Source organism: Pyrus communis, chromosome 6 (assembly GCF_041283825.1).
Source record: "Pyrus communis isolate YQ-2024b chromosome 6, ASM4128382v1, whole genome shotgun sequence".
Lineage (NCBI taxonomy): Eukaryota > Viridiplantae > Streptophyta > Magnoliopsida > Rosales > Rosaceae > Pyrus > Pyrus communis.
This window is the reverse complement of record NC_142570.1, coordinates 412,521-440,117: the sequence shown is the minus strand read 5'-3', so window position 1 is coordinate 440,117 and position 27,597 is coordinate 412,521. Positions and strand designations below refer to the sequence as shown.

At 35.3% G+C, this 27,597-nt stretch overlaps 3 protein-coding genes across 7 annotated transcripts; 1 reads left to right on the top strand and 2 right to left on the bottom strand.

Moving 5' to 3' along the window:
- The first annotated feature begins 1,362 nt into the window (after positions 1-1,362).
- Positions 1,363-8,758, top strand: LOC137710590 (uncharacterized). 5 transcript variants are annotated; one of them, XR_015963290.1, is made up of 10 exons: positions 1,363-1,568; positions 2,086-2,130; positions 2,338-3,708; positions 4,002-5,352; positions 5,820-6,099; positions 6,478-6,585; positions 6,669-6,947; positions 7,849-7,992; positions 8,170-8,534; positions 8,649-8,758. XR_015963290.1 is itself a non-coding variant. In XM_068449657.2 (9 exons), the coding sequence occupies exons 3-9, from the start codon at positions 2,355-2,357 to the stop codon at positions 8,356-8,358; spliced, it is 3,705 nt and encodes a 1,234-aa protein (XP_068305758.2). In that variant the 5' UTR covers positions 1,363-1,568; positions 2,086-2,130; positions 2,338-2,354; the 3' UTR covers positions 8,359-8,758. The 5 variants fall into 5 exon arrangements, 3 of the variants coding, with proteins under 3 accessions (XP_068305758.2, XP_068305759.2, XP_088551402.1); XR_015963291.1 differs by having other exon boundaries at positions 1,380-1,568; positions 4,014-5,352; XM_068449657.2 differs by having other exon boundaries at positions 8,170-8,758.
- A 4,801-nt stretch (positions 8,759-13,559) lies between these two features.
- Positions 13,560-15,511, bottom strand: LOC137709767 (transcription factor MYB52). The gene is made up of 3 exons (XM_068448752.2): positions 15,052-15,511; positions 14,227-14,745; positions 13,560-14,023 (listed from the first exon to the last, which is right to left on the bottom strand). Exons 1-3 carry the CDS (start codon positions 15,164-15,166, stop codon positions 13,824-13,826), a joined length of 834 nt encoding a protein of 277 aa, XP_068304853.2. The 5' UTR covers positions 15,167-15,511; the 3' UTR covers positions 13,560-13,823.
- A 7,881-nt stretch (positions 15,512-23,392) lies between these two features.
- Positions 23,393-26,848, bottom strand: DPB2 (DNA polymerase epsilon subunit B2). Its single transcript, XM_068450900.2, has 13 exons — positions 26,588-26,848; positions 26,307-26,481; positions 26,053-26,206; positions 25,823-25,954; positions 25,558-25,635; positions 25,231-25,335; positions 25,019-25,099; positions 24,789-24,919; positions 24,599-24,693; positions 24,387-24,486; positions 24,109-24,223; positions 23,889-23,999; positions 23,393-23,771 (listed from the first exon to the last, which is right to left on the bottom strand). Exons 1-13 carry the CDS (start codon positions 26,754-26,756, stop codon positions 23,631-23,633), a joined length of 1,587 nt encoding a protein of 528 aa, XP_068307001.2. The 5' UTR covers positions 26,757-26,848; the 3' UTR covers positions 23,393-23,630.
- Positions 26,849-27,597: the final 749 nt, after the last annotated feature.

The window sequence follows — 27,597 nt, the reverse complement described above, 5'->3', positions numbered from 1 at the left end:
AAAATTTTATTTTGTAAGTTATTAAATTTTTAACATACATATTTCGTCGTTTGTATAATAACACTTAATATATTATTCCGTGTTTCAATCACATTGAAAAATCTCTCACGTTACACGCATCAAATTTTTCACAATGGTTCAGCACTAGTCGAATGGGCTTTGACGGACTGGTACACCCGTTGAACCAATCATGGACTTATTCACACATAAAGTCCAGCCCATCTTGTCCAGAGTACTATAAACTCCAGGCCCAGCGAAGGATTATGAGCTCACATTTCTTCCGATGTTGGAGGGCCCAATTTTGTCTGAAGGGAAAAATGAGAAGCCCAAAATTATTTCAAATTGTTCTTAGATCATTCTGTGTACCTAGGAGGGCCACACAACAAATTAAGAGCCAAAATGGACGGAACGCATGATGTACTCATGTTGTCTCTCACATAATTGAAATAGGGTCACCCACAACCACAAAATGGTTCAGTGGTTGGAAAAGAAATTTAAGCTAGTATTTCACACAGTGCACTCTAGGTTTAATTTGTATCACTAGTGAATCACATGATGGTGGCCGTAATTGAAATTATCATGTCAATACTACTAGGAGATACCAAACCATAGACAACTTAGATACTGCTGTATAAATAGTATGCATTTAAAAATAAAATTATTATTTAGTAACTCAAAATATTTTTTTTTTCCAAAAGTAATTCAAAATAGGTATTACCCACTTTTATTTTCTCCTTTATGTAATTCACTAGGAAGTTTTGTAAGAATTTACTATAATTATTTTATTGTTTGTTAGATAATTATACTCTTAACAATAGCTCAATTGAAACTGCGTTTAAAGTTACTAAAAATATTTTTAAAATGACTTAAAAGTGCTTTAAAATACTACTTGCATATGTTTTTTCAAATCTTAAACCAATAATACTTTTAGTCATTTTAAAAATATTTTTCAAATGATTCGTGTCTTCTTCTTTAATCCACTGTATTCTTATAAAAAATAAATAAAAAAGGACCAACAGGTGGCTTAAAAAACCATTGAGGCATTTCAGCCCTTGATCACTATCATGCGGTTCATCAACAACAAAAATTGAACTCTCTGTTAGATATAAATTAGTATAAAATTCTTATTCTTAATAATTTATGCGACATAAGTTGTATTTTATATTATAAGGGAGTTTTAACGAAACATTTTTGGTAGTATTCATTTTTAACAAAAAATATATTTTTACTCTAAAAAGTCACTATTCACTTACAACACATTTTTGTCATTTTGATTAAAACTCAAAGTTTTAAAGTTATTTTCATTAATTTTCTTAAGAAAAATAACAATAAACGAGAATAGTGATATATTAATGTTTTTTTATGGTCATAAAATTGATAGTAGTGAGTGAATATATTCAAGTTATTCCATGAGCATCAAAATCTAAAACTAATCGAAGCTTTTGGTTTTTGGACCACCTCCACCTCGATTCAGGAGACTACGCCTCCCTCCTCCCAAAAGCCTACAAAGACGAGAAACAAAAGAAGCAGCAGCGCCGGCAGCAACCGGCCACTTCCATTCCCACCAGGTGCCTCTCTTCTCTTCATCTGCCGCTCTCTTGTTTATCTAACCACCGTTTCTTTTTTCTAATTGCAAGTTTCAACCTTTTTTTGTCCCCTTCTCCGATGCCCAGAAATCATTTTCCCCATACAAATCATGGGTTTAAATTAAAAATCAGATCTTGATTTTCTCCGGCCGAGAAATAGTCTAGTGTTTTGTTGCAACGGCTATGAAAGTTTCGTGGGATTTGAATCCCACTCCGCGAACTTGTAAATCTGTTGGGATTTTAAGGGTTTGTAAATTTTGATTTGTGGGATTTGGGAATCGCGGTCTGCCTGTAAATGCCCGATCCACGTTGAGAATGCGCGGTTACGGGATGGAAAGTCGGGCCTGCACTCTCATGTGATGCATTTTTACAACTTGGGTTTTGAATTTTTTCTGGGAAAAGTTAAGTTGTTTTTCTTTGTTTGGTTGCTCGGAAAATGTGGGGGAAAGGAAAATAATTTTTTTGATGTTCTGAATGTTCCATTTTTTTCGTTGTTCAGGACAGTAGAAGACAAAATGGCACCAGTCTTTGAGCTTAATACAAGGTAACTTCTTCACTTTATTTGGAAGGAAGGAATGTCAAGTTCGTTTCTTTCATTTAATTTTTAGAAAATCTGTTATGTTTTTTCACTTTCTTAGCAAAGTGGGGCAAACTGGAAGATGGGTTTTTGAACTTTTGTTTAGGATGAGCTTTTGTTAATGGTGTGTTCTCAGGATTGGTGGGTGCTTGTTTTTTTTATGCATGCTTGTAGGTTTTAGGAGGCTGAAAATGGCGGACTCAAACTCTGTTGACATTATTCTGGACTTTCTGCGGAAGAATAGGTTTTTAAGGGCAGAGGCAGCTCTTCGAAGTGAGCTTGGTAATCGTCCTGATTTGAATGGTTTCCTTCAGAAGCTTACTTTTGAGGAGAAGGATTCTGGTCATTCGTCGGAAGCTGAAAACGGGGACAAGCTAGTGGTGGAAAATCAAGGCTTGGGATCTCGGAATGGTGATGAAGTTTCTCAGGAACTTATAGTGAAAGAGATTGAGTGTGGAACTGGTAGAAATGGGTCTGAAAGCAAATGGAAAAATGCTGCTTCTATTGGGGAGTGGAATAAATCAGTTGATGTGGCTGGGATAAATCACAAGAGCTTTGCATTCTCTAAAGGTTTAGAGGACACCGTGCTTGATTTATATTCTTGGAAGTCCAGTCCGAGCAATGGACCTGCAGAACCTTATCAAAGTGATGGTGGTGGTATTATCAGTAACTTCCCAGAGCCTCAGATATCCCAACAATCAAAGAATCATACAACTGAAGTTCCCAATTCAGGTAAAGCCATTTTGAAATATGGAGAAGAGATTAGCTTTTCTGGTGAAAACAAAACCTCTTGGTCTGGAAGTACTAGCAAACCTAGTGTGGAATTCAAGTATGACAGAACCCAAACAAGTGAACCTATGGAACTTGACCGACAAATTAAGACGAGTACCACGTTCTTCAAAGAAAATGCAGAAGAGTTTTGCTTTTCTGGTGAAAAGAAAACCTCTTGGTCTGGAAGTACTAGCAAACCTAGTGTGGAATTCAAGTATGACAGAACCCAAACAAGTGAACCTAAGGAACTTGACCAACAACTTAAGACGAGTACCACATTCTTCAAAGAAAATGCAGCAGAGAATCCTTGGCCAAGAATCGAAGAACCAACAAATCCACCTTCAGAGATGTGGAAAGATTGTTCTGTCAAGACCGTGTTTCCTTTCTCCAAGGGTGATGTGTCAACGAGTTATGATAGTGCTTCTGGTTCTGACAAAAAAGAAGGAAAGAGAAAAACTGAGTTGACTGATATTAGGGCAACAATAAAGGAGCAGGTTGATGAGGTGGGAAGAGCTTTATACTTAAGCCAGTCACAAGGGAGTTCTGAGCAAAAGACCATTAGTAATTTAGTTTTTCCTATTTTGTCCGAGAATCAAAAGGAAGATTTCCCTAGGCTGCCACCAGTCAAACTCAAGTCAGAGGACAAACCATTGAATGTTAATTGGGAGGAAAAGTTTGAACGAGACGGACCTGGCGCGAAACTCAGCTCTGCTGACAATGCTCTTATTGGGTCTTATTTGGATGTACCTATTGGACAAGAAATCAACTCTTCAGGTTAGTTGTTGATACTCTTTGTTTTGTTTTAAGTAGCTATTGTAGTCGTCAGTTTATTTTTATTTTCTGGGCTTTCAAGACTTAAAATCATTGCAGACCTTTTCATTCTTATGTGCTTGGCAGCTATCTTCCTCAATGGTCATTTTTACTCATTCCTTTGTTTGCTTAGATAAGTAGAGTTTGTCTTGACCATTCCTCAAATTTTTGGATTTCTGAAGTTGTTCAGAGTCAAATTTCTTGTCACATTATCTTGGTTGTTTTGATATGTCTAGTCTCTAATTTCTTCTTTAAAGATTATGGTTCAGGTGGAAAAAGACCTGTAGGAGGCAGTTGGCTGTCTGTAAGTCAGGGGATTGCAGAGGACGCATCTGATCTGGTTTCTGGTTTTGCTACCGTTGGTGATGGATTGAGTGAAACGATTGACTACCCATATTGGGACTCTGATGAATATGATGATGATGATGATGTCGGATACATGAGACAACCTATTGAAGATGAGTCATGGTTTCTGGCCCATGAAATTGATTATCCTAGTGACAATGAAAAGGGAACAGGTCATGGGAGTGTTCCAGATCCACAGGAAAGGGGCCCAACCAAAGAGGAGGATGATGATCAATCTTTTGCTGAGGAGGATTCTTATTTATCTGGTGAGCGATACTTTCAAGCGAAAAATGTTGAACCAATTATAACTTCAGATGATCCTATGGGATTATCAGTGACTGAATTGTATGGGAGAACCGATGAGAATGATTTAATAGCTCAATATGATGGACAGTTGATGGATGAAGAGGAGCTTAATTTAATGCGTTCAGAACCTGTCTGGCAGGGCTTTGTCACTCAGACCAATGAACTCATCATGTTAGGGGATGGGAAAGTTGTGAATGAGAATGGAAGGCCACGTCTGGAAGAGGTTTGTGTGGATGACGACCAGCTTGGTTCAGTAAGATCAATAGGTGTGGGAATCAATAGCGAAGCTGCTGATATCGGCAGTGAAGTACGGGAAAGTTTGATTGGAGGCAGTAGTGAAGGGGATCTAGAATACTTTCGGGACCATGATGTAGGAATTGGTGGGCCACGGAAGAATCATCAGGACTCAGATAAGAAACATATTGATAGACTTGAGAAGGACAAGAAGAAAACTAGTAAACATGAGGCAAATAAATATACAGTTGAGAACAATGATGGTGCTTTTAGACAGAAGAAAAATCATTCAGAAGGGGGATTTTCATTCCCCCCACCACTGAGAGATGGACAATTGGTGCAGGCAAGCTCTAGTAAACCTTTATGGTCGAACAACTGCAATGCTGTTGTCACCGAAGAACCTGATGATGATAAAATGCTTGCTTCGTGGAGGGAGAAAAGTAACGAGTCCTCACCTAGAATGAGTTCTAGGGATGAAAATAATGCTAATGCTGTTAGATCCACAAACTCGACTCCCTCAACGCTCTCTAATTATGCTTATGCTGAAAGAGAGCATGCCAAGCAAGAAGAAGATGAGAAAATTACTGCTGTTAGGGAAGAAGATACGGGGGCATCACTTGAGGACGAAGAGGCGGCTGCTGTGCAAGAGCAAGTAAGGCAAATAAAGGTTCAAGAGGAAGAGTTTGAGACCTTCAACCTCAAGATTGTGCACAGGAAAAACAGGCACGTCTTCACATATTCACCAGTCTCAAATGTAAATTAATTGATCATGGTTCATTACAGGAGCATTGTGTTTCGGGTGTTGGATTTTTCTGTTTACACCAATAATACATTTTAAAAAGCTCTGGAAACTTTTGAAACTGTAGCATTAGACCTTTCTTCAAGAAAGAAGAATAATACCTTAATTACTCCCGTCTCTTTCTCTCTCTCTCTCTCTCTCTCTCTCTCTGTGTTTCCTTTATTTTTCTTTTGTGTACAGCATAAACAACATCATGACAACACAATCCGCCTAAACTTGAAACAGCTTTCTTGTGTGATTTCTTTTGTTGAGACATGTACTCTTGTGATGGACTTTAGTCTTTCTGCTTTTGCTTATGTGTCTCACTGCTTTGAAGCTCTTCATTGCTATCTAATTTATCATTGGCTACTTAACTTGATTCTGATTTGAACCCCATGTTTTTGTTCTGCAGAACTGGCTTTGAGGAGGACAAAAATTTTCATGTTGTTATGAATTCTGTGTTAGCTGGCCGCTATCATGTCACCGAATATCTTGGATCAGCTGCATTCAGCAAAGCTATTCAAGCTCATGATCTACATACAGGCATGGATGTATGTGTGAAAATTATAAAGAACAACAAAGACTTCTTTGATCAGAGCCTTGATGAGATAAAGCTTCTCAAATACGTCAATAAGCATGATCCTGGTGACAAGTACCACATTCTTCGTTTGTACGATTACTTCTACTATCGAGTAAGGAAATGCACAGTTTGACATTTACTTTATCTTATTTGGTAGCTTTTATAAAACTTTGAGATAGATAATTGTTTCATATGTGCACATTTATTTGCTAGATTTGTATGACTCGTCTTTCATTGTCTTGTGTACCTGGGACTCCTATGCTTCAGGACAGTACCTTATGTTAGCATGGGGAGGGAAAAACTTGAAATTTTTGTATATCTATTCTGTGGTTAATTATGTTAAGATTGAGATTCCTTTGGGGGCAGGTTTTTTACAGTCATTTGTATTCCCAACTTGCGCCTCCTGTTAGTGCATTGGTCTTGTTCGTGCATTTATAAGTTACATATTTGTCTCAATGAATGTTAATTAGAATTTGACTTTGTGTGGTAGGAACATTTGTTAATAGTATGTGAACTTCTCAAAGCAAACTTGTATGAATTTCATAAGTTTAATCGGGAGTCAGGAGGGGAGGTCTACTTCACAATGCCACGACTGCAGGTTTGTTTGGTCCCATTTTCTATTTGACAACCGTTTAGTTTTTTTTTTATGCTGGTGGTTTAAATTTATTGAACATTATGCAGTCAATTACGATTCAGTGTCTAGAAGCGCTTCAGTTTTTACATGGCCTTGGCATGATACATTGTGACTTGAAACCTGAGAATATACTGGTAAAAAGCTACAGTAGATGTGAGGTCAAAGTCATTGATCTTGGGAGTAGTTGCTTTGAGACGGATCATCTCTGCTCCTATGTTCAGTCCAGATCCTATCGTGCTCCTGAAGTTATCTTGGGACTTCCATATGATAAGAAGATAGATATATGGTCACTTGGCTGCATCTTGGCCGAACTTTGTACTGGCAATGTAAGTGCTTTGCATCCTTGTATACTTATCATTAGATTTTTAATTTCCTAATATACTTATTACAAACAAGGTAACTAAATATTGACTTTTTTGCTATAAGCAAAATATTCAGTTATCTGGTACTTGAGATCTGTTAATATCTTAATGTTAAGCTCTAACCTGACTGGTAGTTGAAGTAAATCTCAGCTTCTGTAAGAATACTGGCTTATTTACGTGTTTGTGCCCGTCTGTGTACATAGAGTCGTCATTATTATTGTTATCATTCTGTATGATGTCTCTGGTAAGTTCTGTGGTTCATCCATAAATCCATTCGAATTTCTAGTAGATGCGGAGATGAAAACCTTAACATGGATTTATGAGATAAATGACAAAGCAAAACAAGTGTGTTTTTCTCAGATATTGTTGTGCAGACTTGTCTACTCACTGATGTTGCTATGAATTTTTGTTGTGTTACGAACGCTTTGATGCCTATAAAATCAACTAAAAGAACTAAGAAGATTATACCTGAACCGCATGCAGGAAATGGTGTATAACATTGTGTCAGTATATCTGATTCGGTTCTTCGTTCAGAGCTTCAGCTATACATAGAATAAAGTACATATACTGAACAGAAATCTTTCTTAGTACAAGTATATGTAAAAGCCCTATAGATACACAATGTTATAGTTCACTTCTCATGGGAAAAAGTACAAACAATCCATGTGGCTGGCCAAAAGTATTTGAAACTGTAGACAAATCAAGTGTAGGAAATAGTGTATAATATTTAGTTGTCATTATTTTTTGGCAACGAGGATTAGGGATGTGTGATTTTATTGCCATTTGAAACTACTACAACTTCTCTGGAAAGTAAACAAAATCATGATATTGGTACTAAATGTTGAAATGACCTTGCTTTGTGTAGGTACTCTTCCAGAATGATTCACCTGCAACTTTACTTGCACGGGTGATGGGAATCATTTCCCCTATTGATCAAGGCATGCTAGCGAAAGGGCGTGATACATACAAATACTTCACAAAAAATCACATGCTTTATGAACGGAATCAGGTAAGCCATACAGATTTGAGTTAATTACTCCATTTCATATATCTTTGTAAATTCATGAACCTGCTTTCCCCAATTCTGTAGGGTAGTGTATGTACAAACACTGGTAACTAGTTTACAAGGTATTCATGTATTTATTTATCTATCTCGTAAACAATGCTATTCTCCTCTGTTCTTCAGGAAACTAACAGACTGGAATACCTGATACCAAAGAAGACATCCTTGAGGCACAGGCTTCCAATGGGGGACCAAAGCTTCATTGACTTCATTGCTCATCTGCTTGAGATAAACCCGAAGAAGCGCCCTTCTGCATCTGACGCTCTGAAGCACCCGTGGCTATCATATCCTTATGAACCTATATCATCTTGAACTCTCCCACGGTCTGAAATTCTCTTGGTAAAGACAACATAGTGCAGTTGCGCTTGCAATTTGGAGTTCTGGGCGTCTTAACTTATGAAGGGGCCAACGGTTGATTCCCTCAATGGAACTAGTTATTTATATGGATAGATTTCGGCCCTTCACGTTGCTGCACGGTGCATTGAAAGGTGTGTTTGGTTTTTTTGTTGGAAATACCCTTCGTTTCTCCCCCCTTTACCAAAGTTGTGTTCCAAAATTAGCTGTAATCCAAGAATGTAATTTTGCACGCTCTGTATTCTTAGGTCCTTTCTTCGCTTTGTTTGGTCCGGTGGAGGCGGAGAATCATCTTGAAATCTTCTTGTACATGATTGTGTGATATTCTTTTAGGTAATTTAGTGGTGATCTTGTGAAATACTCCCTGTCCAGTTTTTCTTTAGCCTTGCCACGCAACCGCTGCTTTGTATAAGTTTTGATCCGTATGGCTTTGTTTTCAGTTCAGTTTTTAGTTTTCGTTATGATAGTATGTTATAGGGGTAGGAGAAATAAAAGAAAAATGTACAAAAAAGATTCAAATTTTTGGGGGTGGCACTTTCTGGCTGCCACTAAGTCATGCAGTGACTTTCTTCCACCCCAAGATTTTGAATCATTTTGTACATTTTTGTTAATTTTTCCTTTACTTCTTTTACCGTAACAACAAACTACCATATTTGTGCTCTTCAAAATATAATTTTTCGTGTAAAATCTATTATAATTCGTATTTAGACATTTGTAATCAACGATTTAAAACCTAAATTTAAATATATGTGCGCTTTTCTTTTGGTTAATTTTTCTTTGATCTAAATCGAAACTACATATTAATAGAATCCTTTTTGTCAACTATAAAAGGGTGAAATACTATTTAACCAAACAAAATTTAGCCATTTATTGTTTTAGCCTCACGTACTTGTGAATTTAATATCTCTAATTTTAAAAAATAAAAAAATACACTAAATGTACATTTTAACATATCTATATTTTCGCTTATTTTTTTTTACATTTCGACTTAAATATTCTACTAAACATATGCATATATATAATTAAGTACCAATATTAAACAAGACGTTATTGATTAAGCAAAAAGTCATAGCTTAAGCATTACCTTACAGTTTGGTTTTCACCTTCAGTGGCCCTAATTCCCAACAGCAGAGCGTGATTGGAATCGACACGGCTGTACATCTCAAAATCCAAGCTCCGCAACTCGAGTGCGGATATGAAGGGGCGGCAGCCGATCATCTTTAATTTGGGCAAGACAAATGTTTGTTGTATTTGCCTTGCAAACATAGATGGCCTCATAAGAAACAATATTATACAGTTGGGTGACAACCGTGGCCCAAAAGTTGCCGTCAAACTGAAACTTGCTCGAACAAGTAGTCTCTCCCCAGCTTTGTCAACTGGGATTGTGTAACAGTTTTTCTTCAAGGTTGGGAAAACTCTCAGTGTTGGTCCAATCTTCGGTGTTGGAATGGTCGTACTGTTGGAACACTTGGGACTCATCCTTGTTATGAACGTAGGCATCATCGCCCGTCGAAACTACCGAATTTTCGTCTCTGCAACAAGAGGAACCATTCCATCCACAGTCGATGCTTATGAGCAGTGCATCGGCATGGGACGGAATATTTGTGACCAACAATATTATTGCTGGCAGCGAAAAGAGAGCTACGAAATGATTGACAAGTTGTAGTAATGGAACGAGGTTAGCCATTATTTTCCATTGTTTGCAACAATTCTGTTAAATGAGCACTTTATTATATAGTGGCCTTGACAGGACATCATGAATCTGTTAATTAGCCAGGATACCGAGATCTATTTGTGGTAAAACCTCACACTTGACGAATTGGGCAAGTGGTAAAGTTGGGGATAATATCGGTGTTGTTAGAGTGGGACGGGTTCGGCGATCCAAAAATCCAACACATGTACTGTGCATACTTTATTTAAAGCATAATTGAATATCGGTAGGTATTGCACTATATATAGCCTACGCAACATGGTCATGATTTTGTGTTTTTTCCCTTTCAAATGTTTGTCCTTTTACATTGTACAAATATCATGAATTTGTGATAACTAACCACTTTCAATATATAGTGTACGTGGACAAACAAATTGAGTAAATGTGTGGCTGTTAGGGTTCATATGTAAGCCAACATGCTCTTACATATGAAATAAAACCAATTAGTTAGCAATATCGGAAATAGTCCAAATCCTTATAAGCACATACAAAGTTAAACTGATAATTTTTAACAATAGTAACATTTTCCCCATCCTCACAGCATGCTCATGGCCAGTTGGGCATTAAATACATATATAGTGTTAAGATCCATTCCTAATTTTACGACCCGTTCTTGATTTTATAAATAAATTGATTAAAAGTTCTTTTTGACAACTTCTAAAATAATAGCATTGAGAAATCTTCATAAAGGATAGGACAACACATTAGTAGATTAATAATTAATCTGAGCGACAAACACAGGCAGTTAGATTTCGATCCAACATCTACAAATAGGAATCCCTCTTAAAGTTATAATAATTGTAACCGTTGGGTCGAAATCCAACGGTTCGTGTTTGTCGCTCAGCAGGATCTCGAGGGTTTACCTCGAAGAGGATCTAGTTCCATATTTTTCCCTTGTAAAACTTTACTAAGTAATTAAACATAATGCAAGTTATCGCCTTTTATTAATTATGAAGTATTTTTTGAAGTTCCCTCGGTCTTCAGCCGATAATCATTTTTATGTTGTTAATTGGAGTGTCCGCTAATCATGATCAGCACGTGGGGTGTCCGCTAATCATGATCGGCACGCAAAATACACATATATATTCTTAGTCGTAAGGATTATTAACATTTTTAAATAGGATTGACTTTGGGTTACTCAAATTCATGTTGTTAAAGTCCCACATTCGTGGGTTTTATCTTAGTTGAAATTGATATTCTGAATTTTTTTTTTTTTTTTTTTTGGTAAATGAACTCCTTAAATTAACCTTTTGCCGTCAAATTCAATGAAATTTCATCCATCGTTGTCAAATACTGGCATGTGACCAACACGTGATTCATTCTTGAGAATAAACTCTTGCCAGCATTAATGGCAATCTAGATAAAACTTCATCGATATGACATTGAGGAATTAATTGACTGATTTCAAATAATTCAAGAAATTAATTTACCAAAAAATAATTCATAGGGCCATTTTTAATTAGAATAATAGTTCAAGATGTCAGATGGCAGCATATCCTTATGCATAATGCAAGTTGTCATCTTTTATTAATATGAAGTATTTTGAAATTCCCTCAGTCTCCAGCTTATAATCATTTTTGTTGTTGTAAATTGGGGTGTCTGCTAATCATGATCAGTTGTCCAATAATCATGATCAGCACGCAAACTCAATATATATTCTGCCACAAGGTTTATTAAGATTTTTAAACAAAAAAGGATTATTATGATTTTTAAATAGGATTGACTTTGGGATACTTAAGTTAATGTACTGTACATATATATAACTATTTAAAACATAAGTGAATATACCTCAAAAAAAGCGTAAGATATACGGCTAGGTATAATGTTGTGGATCGTGTTGCACCATATATGGCCCAGGCAACATGGTCGATCTTCATTTTTGTAAAAATATGAATTTGTGATTAACTATAACCACTTTCAATATGTCAAAGTTACTACTCTAAGTACTGGTTTGGTACTAAGGTACTTTTATAAAAAATGGGTATAAAAAAAAGCTGAATTCAAAAAAATGTTTGGTAAACACTTAAAAACAGTTTATTTTCACAGTTTTTAGTGAAAAAAAAAGCTGAAAACGTGAAGCAGCAAAAATGAGCTTATTCTCACAGTATAGTAGAAACAGTTTTTTCTCAAAGCACAACAATATCAAACCAGCCCTAAGGCTTAAGATAAGATTTGAAGTTAGTTCAGATTTTATTATAAAATCAATTGATAATATAAAATGTAGTTTGATTTCTTACAAGAATATATAAAGTTTATTTAGTAATTAAATTTATGATGTGGGATATTTTTCCACATGCTCAAACAGCCTTGTATGTGATAAATTTTCAAGCCTCTCACATACGTGAACAACACAAATTTGGTGACGTAGAGCATGTGTGGCAGTTTAGGCTTTACACATACGCCAACATGCTCTCATACATAACTAAAACCAATTAGTAATATAGAGAGTAATCCAATCTTTATGAGCACATGCAAAGTCATTTTGATAATTTAATATAGCGATATGTAACATTTCTTCACATCCTCATGACATGCTCACGGTCATTTGGGCATATCCAATATGATCTACATCCTACTTGTAATTTTTCATTCCCTTGTGATACATTGTTGTGAATATAATGATAAATAAAATATTATAGGGTGCAATAAATTAAGAGACATGAAGTCTTAACCTAAGTTCTCAAGCCCTCCAATATGTTTCACATTCATATATATAGTTTGTACTTATTGAGAAACAATCACAATAGTCATAATGACTTAGAAAAAGCAAGAATAGAATCAAGTTTTTCTACCAAATCCTTTTCATATTAACATAACTAAGCCATTCAAACTTTGTTGTGACATGATTGATCAAAGGTAGTTAGGATATGATAAGTTTCATATAAATATAAATTTATTGAATGAGATTACCTTAAATTGCAATCTTTTAGAACTTGATTCACACATCCACTAAAATATAGAGATTGAAAATTTAAAATAGAGATAGAATAGGGGTGAAGGCTCAAAGAGTATAACTATTCTATCTCCTTTCTATTTGGTTAACACAACAAGAAAGGAATGCAATCTTGCATAAAACTAACAAGAGTGTGTGTGAGAAATAAAAACGGATGTGTGATTAACACTAGGCAACAAGCCCATCACAAATTTTCTTGTAGTATTACAAAGGCTTATAAGAAGTTGGTTGTTTAGGATAAAACATAACTCCCTTTACTATATATAGTCATGCATGCACTAGAAATGATACTTTGTAATTGCTTATGTGTGTATAGAAGGGAGATTGATGAAGTACACATAACCAGAAAATTACGGCACAACAAACATGCTTGTGAATTATACGCTCCCATTCCACCGTTCCATTTATGGATTTCAATTTCAACCAAATAATCAAACTAAATATCCACTTACATAATGTCAGATGCATCATGCATGCAAATTAAAGCCATGACCATGGTAAACGCGCGCACCTTCTCTACTTCAGAATATAATTTTACATTAACACTTGCATTACATCATCCTCCTTTCTACAATACATGCCTAGCTAGCAAGCTGCAATATGATATACGGATCATCGATCAGTATCTCATAAAATATGATTTTCTGTGGATTGATGCAGTAACAAGCATCTAACTGGTAAGTTGTGCCGTTTGTATGTCATTACCGATAGTTTTACACTGCTGAGATGTCATTGATCATCTTCATCAAGACACCAATATTATGAAGAAGTTCCATTATTAACAGATAAGAAATCGATAAAAGGAAGACCGGCTACGTTGCTTATGTTCTGTTGTCCCGTACCTTCCTGATCCACCTCCTCCTCATCCTTTCTTACGTTATCTATCACTTCACTTCCATTAGACTCAGTATTTACTTGAAGAAAATCGTAAAACTCAATTGGCTGATCTTTATTATGATCTGCAACATATGCATAATAAATACATATAGTTAGGACCATTCATGCATGCATGAGAATATTGATCAATGGTCATTGTAACTGATAAGGGCATGCATCATCATTAAATATATATATATTGCATATATATTCTGTGGTTAGGAAGATGCATGCATGGAACACTCGGAGTAGTCATGAGAATTAATTGGTACTAGAGGATAATCACCTTGTTGCATTGTGACACTGCAGGTATTCGGATAGAACTCTTTTGGAAAGAGAGGACGAGGGTCATGAGTGAAAGCTTGCCGATACTGATGATAATTTCTGTCGTTGCATGAGTAGTATTTCCCAATATAATTATATGAATCCAGGTTCCACGTGCCAATATTGCAATTGATCTGCAGGGGATGGTCTTGTTTTGAAGAGGATTTTGGTTCATTATTGTTAGTATTGATACTCATGAACGAGGTTTGAGCCGTAGTAGCAGCAGTAATACTAGAAGTATTCCTTATTAATTTGGCGTGATTAAGCCTAGATCTTTCTCTGCACCTGCGTGCCATGATGACATGCCAATGGTTCTTGACTGCGTTATCTGTACGTCCAGGGAAAAGCCTTGCAATAACAGCCCATCTATTTCCATGGATGCGGTGAGAAGCTAGGAGACGCTCTTCTTCCTCTTCTGTAAAAGGGTTCCTATTGATTCTTGGATCCAACTGATTGAACCATCTCAACCTACAGCTTTTTCCTGCATCATTCAATTCATTGTGAACTAATTATTCGTGGACATGTTTACATTACAAAAACATCGTTCAATTAACCCTAATCAACTAACTACTCTCTTTTCTCCACACACACACACATGCATGTCTTAATTAGTTGAGTAATTGAACTTTTAATTAATTTAATTAATTGCATACAAATATATTTGCCCTAGCTAGCTGAAGCATATATAATTTTGGGCATGTTAGTATAAGTAGTTTCCAACAATTTCAACAAATGCAAACACATCGATCAGAAAACGAAAAGAAATAGAAGAATAGAAATAGTATACCTGATCTTCCTTGGAGCTTTTCTGCTATTGCGTTCCAGTTATGAGGTCCATATCGTTCCACCAACTCCCTAAGCTTCTCGTCTTCAGCTGGCCTCCAATGGCCTCTAGTGCACATCTTAATTATGTGTTTATGATCTTCAAGTGTTTTTTTTTTTTTTTAATATAAATTAACACAAAAAGAACAAATTAATAAATTGGAATTAAAGCTGCCTAACAACCTATAGCTAGAGCTAATTCTACAACGACCATGGATGCCTGATGTTCTCCCTTCGTGATCCAATAGATCGACAAATACTATCTAGATTTGTAGAGAGCAAAGAAGAAGAAGAAGAAGACAACGACCACGACCACGACGCCCAGCGCGGGGGCAAGGCAATAACAACCGAGACAATTATAACTAAGGTACGGCAGGCGAGATCAATAGATAAGGAAGGAGCGAAGCTAGAGAGCTTGGAGATCCTTTGAATTAGCTAAATGGATTATTATATAAGGGAGAGGGAAAGAGAGATGAAAAGTATTTTCCGTTAGAGAGTGGGAGAGTTTGGACAGACCTTACACCTGCGATTGATGCAACGTCTTGGCTAACAAAAAAAAAACCACAATTATATCATCATCATCCCACCAAGTTATATTATAATGTTATAAGATGACAATATGACATGAGAACATGAGAGAGAGAGAGAGAGAGAGAGAGAGAGATGGGTTGCTTGGTGGGGTGAAATATGGTTCCTCTTTCAACGTCTTTCCAAATTTCTAACCTACAACGTCTACTTATAACCCACCTAGCCATCTTACTCTCATTTTCTTTTATTTATTAATTTTTGTACGTATATGAAAAAAATTATTTAAGCAATGATCACATTAACATAAATATGTATCACTAAACAGAAGTTGTAACTGATTGCATAGACCAGATGATTACGTATCCATACAGCTAACCCTAATTCAATTAATGAAACCTTATCCTAATTACGAGAAGAAATTAAATAATTTTATTGTTAAAGACCAGAAAGAAAGGTGAGGGTTGGTTTGGCATCTGTGGTGGTGTACTCAGGAATATGGAAGTTGAATTAGGTTTTGTTCACCTTTCAGACCTAACTAACAATTTTAGCTTACAAACCTCACGACTTCAACTGCACGTGGAGAATCGGACATCATTATTATAAAATAATAATAATAATAACTACTTCTTTTTTAGTCAAACTAACTCAAACTGCTCGATTTCTTTCTCATCTCCAGGCCGTGTAGCTGTGTAATAGCTTACATTGATAGTGTAATAGGATGTCCACGATGTAATAATCAACATCATTGCAGTAATAATACTGTCATTCTGTAACTTTGTTATTATTGATCACCTGGACAATAAACTGTAATGATTATAATGTAACCTTGTTTCTTGTAGTTTAATTAGACGTTGAATCATGTTAGAACTTAACATTATGTTCTAATAGCATTAACGTGAAGGTTAGGAGCTCTAAAGTGAATAACAATGTATGGTTAATTTTGCGTCCACTCAAAATATGATATCTCATGTCTATATTATAACAAGACATCCATGATGTACAAACAATATTGTTAATTAATGTAATAACAATATCATTTTGTAACCTCACCATTATCATATTACGTTGACAAAATAAATGTTGTCATATAATCTTACACAGAATACAATACCCTTAAGAAAAGAAGGGCACCATAGTATTTTGCATTAAATTATTAGATAGTGTTATTCACACACTCATTTTTATTTCTCACACATCCTTCTGAAATTTCGGCCGTCAGATCGAATGAACTAAAAAAGATCAATAGCAAAAAATTAACAAGGATGTGTACATACATAGAAGGTAAAAATAAGAATGTGAATGGCTGAATGCACTTTCTTAAATTTAACCCTAGATCTGTGTCGTACGTCAATTATGTTTGAATTCACGCTTGCATGTTGTGATTGTCATTTAATAGATGGTATAATTTTTTGTAGTCATTCTTAACACATGAAAGTTGATGTGTGTGCGTGTGTGTGTGTGTACACTAATTAACAACCTGCATGAGTTACAACCAATGAAATGGAAGACATCTCTCTCCGATTGTAGCCATATCCATATATGTAATTAAAGTATGAGCATACTGGTGTAGACCCCCTACTTAAAAAAAGAAAAAGAAAAAAGAAAAAAGATGTTAAAAGAGAGAATTTTTTAGACCATATTTTGTACACGACATGATATGTCAGTTGATAGTTGGAATTTGTTCTTTAATTTGTTAAAATAAACTGAAAATATGATTTTAGCCCTTGAAACTCAAGTTTCTTTACATAAAACCTGACATAGTCTTTTTACTAGAATAAAATCCAATGACTCGGCTCCATATAAAAAAATTCATTAATTTTGTTTGACTTTACACATTTTGCATTTTTCAGATGCCTAAAATATCCCTACTTACAATTTTAATGTATACATTTAATTTTATGCAGATTTGAAGGGAAGGATTAATGAAAAAAATGTATTAATGTTTAAATTCATTGCATATTAATATATCTTCACAAATTGAATGTTAATGCTTCTGGCAAAAATAAAAAATAAATAAATAAACATTAATGTTATACTTTCCTTAAGATTTCATAATTGTTTTCCAAATTTGCATAAATTAGACAATTTTAGTTTAATCTCGTCATCTTACCATATGGAAACTGAAAGGGAACTATGGAGTAATTTACATAAAAACATAGGTAAATTATTTGGACATATGTGTTAGTAATAAAATATTCTTAGTATATGTAATAATACATGCAAAATAATTTACCTACAAAATTAAAAAATGTTATTTGATTCAATATTAATTTATCTACATTTGTTATAATAAAATATAATTGCGCGCGCGCGCGCACACACACACACACACACACATATATATATATATATATATATATATTGTAACATCTCACATCGTCCAGGGAAGTGGATCCTCTAAGTCTTATATGTATATTCTCATCTCTACCTAACACGAGACCTTTTGGGAGCTCACTGACTTCGGGTTCCATAGGAACTCCAAAGTTAAGCGAGTTCGGGCGAGAGCATTCTCAGGATGGGTGACCTACTGAGAAGTTCTCGTATGAGTTCTCAGAAACAAAACCGTGACGGAGTGGTCGGGGCCCAAATCGGACAATATCGTGCTACGGTGGAGTTGAGCCCGAGATGTGACAATTTGGTATCAGAGCCAATCTCTGGCAGGAAGTGTGCCGACGAAAAGGGGTGAATTGTAACATCCCACATCGCCCAGGGGGTGGATTCTCTAAGTCTTATATGTATATTTTCATCTCTACCTAGCATGAGGCCTTTTGGGAGCTTACTAGCTTCGGGTTCCATAGGAACTCCGAAGTTAAGCGAGTTCAGGCGAGAGCATTCCCAAGATAGGTGACCTACTGGGAAGTTCTCGTGTGAGTTCCCAGAAACAAAATCGTGAGGGCATGGTCGGGGCCCAAAGCGGACAATATCATACTACGGTGGAGTCGAGCCCAGATGTAATGGGGGCCCGGGCCAGGATGTGACATATGTATATTACTAAAATGTGCCCAATATATGTAATAATGCATGTAAAATTATTTACCTACAAAATAAAGATATGTAAGTTGATTAAAAAATAATATATCTACTACTTTTTGTTTATGAATTTTAATTTAACTATTGTCTTTTTTTTCTTTTTTTCTTTTTGTACAAACATAATGCACCTACAATATATAATTCCTACTAAACTAATATATATTTGCGCACACACACTCATATATATATTAGTAGTAAAATGTGCCCAGTATATGTAATAATGCTTTAAAAAAATTAACCTACAAAATAAAGGAATATAATTTGATTGAAAAGATAATATATCTACTACTTTTTGTTTATGAATTTCAATTTTCCTTTTTTTTTTTTAGAAACATAATATAACTACAATATAATTTACCTATTGTTTAATTCTTATAAAAAATTAATTTACTTATACCTTAAATATAAATATAGATAAATTTTTTTTGACATGCACATATAAGAACAAATCAAAATGGCTAATGTATGTAGTAATCTGTATAAAATAATTTACCTACAAAATAAAAGAATATTAATTGATTTTTTTTTTATCAAACAATATTATATGATGCAAAATAACTGATTATACAAAGGATCCTTTTTTCATACAAAAAATATGCCTATAATTGTTTATGAATATGGGTAAATTAATATATATATATATATGTTAATAATATTTATGAAAAAAAAAGGTAAAAATTTCATATGGGGTTAATTGCTAATCATAATTAGAGTGAGTAATAATATTTATTAACATAATTAGGGTTTTGTGGCATAAGTTGTAAATAATAATTGGTTATATATTTATCTACATGGTAGTCTATTTGAAATTTGGGTTTTATTTGAATGTTAAATATTAGTTGGGTTTTTGTTTGAAAAATAGGAGTTTCAAGGGTCTTTCTTTGAAGAGCCATCAACCACCATATCATGTGGTTTACAAAATATAATCTAAAAAGATAGTCTCCCTAGCATTTTTTAAAAAAATAAAATAAAATTTATTGAGCATGTTGGTGTGACCCAACATCCAAACTGCACAGAATCAAGGAAAGTAATTAGTTTTCCTGATATTAATTTGTAAGGACAGGAGCCATTCTTATGACCGTTGGCCTAACCATTCTCCCAAGTAAGGAGATCATCTAAATTGCTTGTAAAAAAAGTAAGGGCCAGGAAACACATCCTCCATCTTCACCCACCTTACACTGCGCTTGACATTGGAAAATCTCACCAGTAGCTCAGCATGCTGTTTCTTCATCACCTACCTAGCTCTCTCTCTCTCTCTCTCTCTCTCTCTCTCTCACACACACACACACACACAGATTTATGCACAAAGATTTGTTGAATTAATGGTGTATATCTGCTGCAAATTAAGTATTGTTGACAGATCACTTAATTAATTTATGGAGTAAAATTTTGAATATATGGATCATCCATGAGGAATTTTGAAGATGCATGCGATCTAGATTCGTCCATATATATAATTTGTTAATTGAAAATCCAAACTGATTAAAAGTCATTGATTGTAGAGTTCTTCACACTGTTGACCAGTTTCACCTACTTTTCTAATGGCAGTGAGCAATGGTATCAAACTCATTCCAAGAGTTGTTTAATTACTGTTTACTTGCTGCTTACCGGAACTTCAATCTCTTTTACGTTAACAAGAGTTTAACATAAAATCATGAGCAATATCGATTTCTTGTTATTGTTAAAGTCCCTTGTAACCCTTTTTGTTCATTAGTGATAAAATAAACTAGTTAGGATTTCTTGTTCCACAAGTATTGTATAGTAAAATGTAATTAACCTACTTTTAAAGAAATCCTAATCCTTGAAGCCTAATGCTTGCTGTAAAAAAAGTAACCCTATAAATGAAATCCATCGAACTCGATATCATACATTATACATAGATGTACATAAAGGAATGAAGGCATGATCCTTGACCATCCATGTAACTGTTGGGATTGGTAAGAATAATGATATAATTCTTGCTCTTCTTAGGGTAAAAATATAGGGGATACAGAAATTCCGCTTTGAAGGAATGTTGTGAAGAACTTTTAACGCACACAGACCTTAGTTCAAAGTGGTCTTGTCCTCCTTACCATATATATAAATATACGGTAGGTAGCTGGTAGCATTCTCTATAAGTTTGTCTTGTTCTGTGATTCTAGATTTCTGTCTGTCTCTCTCACTCAAAGCCCGTTTCTGCAAAGTTTAACCAAATCCTGATTAAGGCCGTTAATTAGCCCCCTTAACTGATCATAAGGAGTAAGGATTTGACACTCACCTAACTAAGACGGGATAAAGCTAGGGTTTCTGGTTCCAGAAGTAACATAAACTTCCCATCTGTAAAACTGCCCAAACCCAACTTATGAACCATTCCAAGGGATTTCTTTTGTTTCTTGATCGAGCTATCCACTAATCACGATCAATGAAGAGTACACCTACCTACCAAACCACATACATATATACATATATATATATATATATATATATATATTATACTACTATAACTTCTTTTCGCTATTTTAATATTACAGTTAAACTTCCTTATTGTTTGTTGTACAAATGTCAAGGTCAAGAATCAGCTTTCAACAAGTCTTGATTTAACGAATAATTAATTTAGAATACAAACAAGGTTTTATGTTTAATTCAGGCTGATCACAACACCCAAATATATATATATATATATATATATATATATATATATATAACTATATTTGTGGAAATAAATTGCAGGTGCTTGTTGAGTGCAATTCACTTTTTTTTTGAGTTAGTTCTAGGGTATTATTAGGTAGAGGACAGGGATATATCATATATGTGAACTCTCATGCATGTCATTGTTTGGGTAGCTTAGCTAGGATATATATACATTCCTTTAAAATGGATATGTACTTGTACTAACCTTGATGTTATATAGCACCTTTGCATTTTCTAATCTAGTTCCTGGCTGGGCTACCAAAATTAGGACCAAATTGTACACCTTTAATTAATTAGTTAACTAACTTCACTCTGTCGGTTGTCCAACTGAGAAGCGATTGCATTTCTATATATAGCCAATTAGCAATAGGACTATGATTAATCATAAGAAAATATTGATTCACTATATAAATTAAAAGGTAAAAAGCGGATATTTGACAATGATACTAAAGAATTGTTACCAGCACTTCATAAGAAGATGATGCACTCCTTAAAATGTGATATATCGTTCTTTGGTGTTTTATAAAAATGGATAGATGATGATCTTTTAGAGGGCCAATAACGAGGGACGGAGGGAAGAAGGGACGAGGATGGGTCCGGGGCCATCCTCACTTCTGTTATAAAACCCTTCATTAACCACCCACCGTTCAATTTGTATAGGAAAAGAAAACCTTTTTTTATCTTTTTACCTAGGAGCAGCCAAGCAGCAACACAGACCCAAAACTCCAAAGCTATTCAGCCTATTCTCCTTCCCATTTCTTGAATCATATATTTTTTAAAATTCCTAATTTCAAATTAATTCAACTAACAAGTATAAGGTTTGTAAAATCTCTTTCTGCTCAATATTGTGAAGAGCAACTTACGCAATCAAATTTTTATATTTAAAATAGGGAAATGTTATTGGCACTCCAAAAATCTCATTTTACACTCCTCACAAGTGTATTTTTCTTTCCAAATATAGAAAGTTTGGAGTGTAAAATGAGAATTTTGGAGTGCCAATAACAATTCCCTTAAAATATTGTATAAGTATTTTATTATACATTATGAATATTATATAATACTATATAAACTTTTTATAATATATTTTATATCATAAGTTGAACTAATATGATGGTAATATCACTTGAATATATGAGTGATTTGTAGATGAATGATTGTTTGGTTACTTGTATTGAGAAAAATATATTATGATGTTTTGCTTAATAGTTTTGTAAATATTATCTGCTTATATTTATTAATTTTTAATATTTATGTGAGACCCTCCTCACATAAAATCCTGATTCCAACACTAACAATAACACTTCTGTTTGAAAAACACGAGCAGTTGTGGCCAATTCTTGACTTGATTAGGTTTATAAATGGAGCTTCCACTATTGTATTAGAATTGTTGTTGAAGAAAACTTTAGTACATAGTATTAGTTGGAAATTATGTAAGTGGCTAGTGCTCAATGTAAAAAATGCACTAGAGATACCATTTCTTTCGGCTGAAGTGTTGATTGACGCAATAAGCTCACAAGTCCAACATGATTCCGACATTTTTCATGTTGAAATTTGACTAATGGACATCCTCCCTAATCCCTAATCTTTCATTTACAGAAATATTACCACTAGGAAATTATGAATCTTTAGGTATACTCAAGGGTACAGCATCAGTTTTTTTTACTTTCAAGTTTGAAGTAACTTTTAAAATCAATCACAATGTGTTAATTTTTCTTTTCACATTGCGTTATAAAGTTTTGAAATCAATTTTTCATATTCCAAAACAACTCATCACACATTTTGGTTATAATAGTATAAGTGTGGCTTCTACACTGTCTAAAAACGTGTCCTACGTTCAATTTAACGAAAGGTCAAATAGTTAGATAACTAACATACATAAATTCATATAAATTTAGTATCTCGTGATGTGACTTCATATTCCTTTTCAGAATTCACCTAAAACATAAGTGTACGGTTAGCTGTAAATTCAATGAAATTAGCTGAGGCCACTAAGTTTACAGCAGCAGTAAATGTTCAAGTTAGGTGTATGTTTGAAATGTTGAGCTCTTTGCCACGTTGTATTTCCACAAAGAATGTAATTATTTGTAAAACCCTGCTACCTCTGATTTTGATGTTCCAGTCAAAACATCATGATTCATGATGGTAAATACAAAGTGGTACCTCTAACGCTAAATCGGGACGGCTCACATGAAGTGGACATGCCAAGTCAGCAGTTTCTAAAATTAATGAAGCGATGCTATGTGAGAAACTTAAAACACTTGACATCATGTTATTGATTCCAAGTGCTAATTTCGCTAACCGACAGATGAATTGTGACTACAAGGACGACAGTTCGACTTCCTGGGTGCAGGGACGGAATACCACAAAGGTACTATCACTTGAGAAGGAACCAGGATTAAAACAAGTGATTCCTGTGTATTTGAAAGCCTTCTGGTCACTTCTGTCACCTAAAACTATCTGCACAGCAAGATCAAAGGATAAAAGAAATCTTAGACCTCCCAAAATTTAGAGCACCTAAACTAAATCAAAACTGAAAAATAAAAAAATGAAAGCCAGATCGAATCTTAGAATTACCGTATCGGGAGTTGGATAGAGGTAAAGCGAGTGATCGTAATTCCAAATGATGGGTTGTACAGTAAGAGGGAGTGGGCAGAGATGACATTGATGGGTTATGGTGGCAACAAGCTGTGACAAAATGAAAAATCGAGAAACTGTTAAGTTTCCTTGGTGATCATGCACATTAGTCAACAAGATATTGGCAATAGTTAGATAGATAGAGAGGGAGAGATGTTACATGCTCAAAGTGATCATCAGTTTCTACTGTACAAGGGGGCACCAGACAGGAACGACGCATTCTGTAGAGCAGATCTTGACGGAAAAATACAACCTCCTTGGCACCCAACTTTAATCTGCATTCAAGAATGGGAAGTCATTGATCAGCAGGACCACTGAAAATACAAGCACAGAAGAAACTTTGTATCTCAAGAACCACAAGGTACCCTGGTGAGAGATAAATTCTTTTGTCTTGGAATTTATTGTAGCCAACTGAATCAGTGCTCAGAAAACACATACCTGCAAGGATTACTGGAAAATATGGCATTTGGAATGTGAGTTTGAAGCTCTTCCGTTAAATATTTTGGTAAGGCATTCCTGGGCAGAGCTGTTGAAGGGCCTGAAATTATCAAAAAGCACAGATTAATCAAGTATGTACCCAGACTCTACGCACAGTTTTTAAGAAAGACTTTTTATCTTTGGAGCAGCATATTAAAACAAGCGTCGTATACCTGCATCATCAGGACCTGGGATAAATAGAAAACAACTACCCTCTACTAGCCGTGGATGGGCTGCAATCATCGTCCCTAGCTTGCCAAAATGCAACCTGCAGGTCTAGGGAGCTCAGTATTGCGTGTACTGACGTGAGACAGAAAAGACTATCCAGAGTAACAAAATAAATCTTATCAAAATATTCCTGACCTGAGACTGGAGAAAGAATGAAAAGCAAGATTACATGGGCGAGAGCAAAAATTCCCCATGAGAACAAATAAGCATGGTACAAATTCTTCATCCTCAAAGGCACTGAATACTGTCTCTAGCTTTCCCATAGCCTTGTCAAATAAGAAAAGAATTATCAACGTAATGTTGAGAAACTCTGCGAAAATATACAAGTCATTAGCATATTTCATAAGAAAAAGAATGTTAGTCACCTCTTCATCGTCGAGCCAAATGTCAGATAGTATGACAACATTGTCATTAGCTACTGTCCTATCCAACTTTGCAAGTCTAAGCTGTTTAAAGTGTAAAGGAAACTATATATCCACAATATCCTTTGGCTAGTCTATAAAGTTCAACAATCATATACCAGCTATGTTTACAAAATTTTGAACAAGTCCAAATGACTACAGCAATTTTAGGATACAGTCTCCTCTTCTGTTAGAGAACTACTACCAAAAAAGTCATTCCCCGCAATAAATTGGAGGGACTCGTCTCTGGGCTCAAGCGGAGGAAATCCACAAGTAATCACCTTCACAAACAAAATAAGTGATTAGCTAAATCGATTACCACATTATGATATGAAAATTCAGCCTCTCGCTAGGTGAGAATAAGTAGTTCGGAGGAGGAGCTAATAAATGTTCTACCTTGGGAATTACAAGATATTAAGTACTGGTATTTTGAAAACTAAATTCTAGTAAAAGTATGTGCGGTTTTTATTAAGAGTGTAGAGAAGCAAAGGATGTTAGCTAACCTGAAAGACACCCTCTAAAAGCATCTCACCTTCTGCGACAACTATTGTGTTCTCCACGAAAAACCCTGCAGTTATCTGGTATGCATTGTCAAAGAAAATGATCATTTAACACTTTTCATTTGACTGAACCTCAACTTTGGAGTTTACGATTCAGGCATAGCCATAACTCATGGCACAACTGAGTCTCTATCAAAAAGACACGGAATCAATGAGGGTCATAAAATCAACACTGAGGTTATCAATGATTAGAGTGCGTAAAGGATATTGCATTCGATAAGTCGATTTCCACAGACGAAGAAAGGTCTTCCAAGTAAAAATGGCCATCCTCCAACTGAGATATCAGACCCATCACCCATCTCCTTCCGGTTTGCCCAATCAGAGACTGAATTGGAGATATCTGACCAGCATATCATATATATAAAGTTATTCAATTCAACCTTGGCGCTTAAAGGACCCCAATCAGAGTTGCTCAAAGAAAGAAATGTGAGTACCAACCTCGCGGCGACCTGAATCCGACGATTTAGAACCAAATGCTGGTCTGGAAAACTCCTTTTGGCGAGAGATAATCTGGGAGAGCAAGAGAAACCTATCCTTGTACAGAGCCGATTTAGCCGATGCTTCGCCATGAATAGATAATCTCCCAGTATGCCTAAAATCAACCCGAAAAACGAAAAGAAAAACACATTAGCCTGTTGAAGACATTCACGTTACAAAGAATTAATGAATTGGTTGGCCAAAAAGAAACATACTTGTAGAAACTTTTCTTGATGGGATCGTATCGGAACTTTGGGACCTTGAAGGCATCAATTATGTGCCAATCAGGTTCAGAGGTACTACCACCACCGTCATCATCGCCGTCGTAGACGGCCGCATCAGCACGCGACAGTTTGGTAACGAGGCGGTGCACCGTCTCCTTGTCCTTTCCTGCAATCCCCAAGAAAAAGACGCAATCATTTGTTTAGGAAGAAGAAGAGGAAATTGAAAATGATGAAGAAAAGGTGAAAATTGGAAGAAAAAATGGGGGGATTACGGGGTTGGGTCTCGAGGAAGTCGAGGAGGAGATCGATGGCATCGTCGTCGGGAGCAGAGTCGTCGAAATTGGACGCGAAGGAGAGGATCTCGTCGACGGCGTCCGGGTCAAGCGTGTACCCTCTGATCTTGCACTTCCTCTGCACCTTCTTCCTCCCCGAGCTGCTCATTTCTATCTCTCTCTCTCTCTCTCTCTCTCTCTCTGGATTGGTAAGAGCTAAACCTAAAGGTACGGGGTTTCAGCGGCGTTTTGGGCGGGAAAATGTCATTCTTCCCTCTTTTTCCACATGGGGCGGGAAAATGTATCATCAACTTATGCGAAGTTCCCATTATGACCCTGTTTGTTTACAATCGCATTAAATTTAAATTTTAAAATATGATATATATATATATATATATATATATTTTTTTTTTTTTTTTTTTTTTTTAATAAATCGATATTTTTATACTAAGAAAAGGGGGAATTCGATTAAACCACACAATGGACAACTTAATTTGATAGTCATTCACAAGATTCGAACCTAAAACCTCTCATTTCAAATTAAGAAAAATACTGACCGACAACATAATACATATATTTAAATTTAAATTGTATCATCTACTTAATCTTTATTATTTGTTGCAAATTATATGTTTGGGAACGTTGGCAACTTTAATTTAATGAGATTTTCCAATGGAATAGTGTTTGAAGTTCTATCAAATCCCTTGAAGTTTCCCTCTACTTAAAAATTCTATTCTCTCGTGTCTAGCAGTCGGATCACTTGTCCGTCCAGCAACACAGGACCGAGACGTCCTTGTATTATTGTATGACCGAGACCCACCTCTGGTTCCATTGTGAGGGGGGTGCCGGCTGCCCATTCGCAAGTTGTCCATCTCGGACCTGTATATCAATCATCATTGGAACCAAGGCAGAAACTGTAACAACCCGTCCCGGAATTTACGTAAGAAAATGGGTATTTTTGTATTTTCACTAAGTTTGGGGGATACCTTCCTTTTTAAAATTGTTTTTGA

Excerpts from the sequence above, each read along its gene's own strand:
- LOC137710590 (XM_068449657.2), top strand. The coding sequence starts at position 2,355 with ATGGCGGACTCAAACTCTGTTGACATTATTCTGGACTTTCTGCGGAAG. Across the intron at positions 6,586-6,668 it reads TCACAATGCCACGACTGCAG|TCAATTACGATTCAGTGTCT; the intron begins GTTTGTTTGGTC and ends AACATTATGCAG. Across the intron at positions 7,993-8,169 it reads TGCTTTATGAACGGAATCAG|GAAACTAACAGACTGGAATA; the intron begins GTAAGCCATACA and ends TCTGTTCTTCAG.
- LOC137709767 (XM_068448752.2), bottom strand. The coding sequence starts at position 15,166 with ATGTGCACTAGAGGCCATTGGAGGCCAGCTGAAGACGAGAAGCTTAGG. Across the intron at positions 14,746-15,051 it reads AAAGCTCCAAGGAAGATCAG|GAAAAAGCTGTAGGTTGAGA; the intron begins GTATACTATTTC and ends TGAATGATGCAG. Across the intron at positions 14,024-14,226 it reads CAGTGTCACAATGCAACAAG|ATCATAATAAAGATCAGCCA; the intron begins GTGATTATCCTC and ends CATATGTTGCAG.
- DPB2 (XM_068450900.2), bottom strand. The coding sequence starts at position 26,756 with ATGAGCAGCTCGGGGAGGAAGAAGGTGCAGAGGAAGTGCAAGATCAGA. Across the intron at positions 26,482-26,587 it reads CTTCCTCGAGACCCAACCCC|GAAAGGACAAGGAGACGGTG; the intron begins GTAATCCCCCCA and ends TGGGGATTGCAG. Across the intron at positions 24,920-25,018 it reads TTTGGCTCGACGATGAAGAG|GCTATGGGAAAGCTAGAGAC; the intron begins GTGACTAACATT and ends TTATTTGACAAG.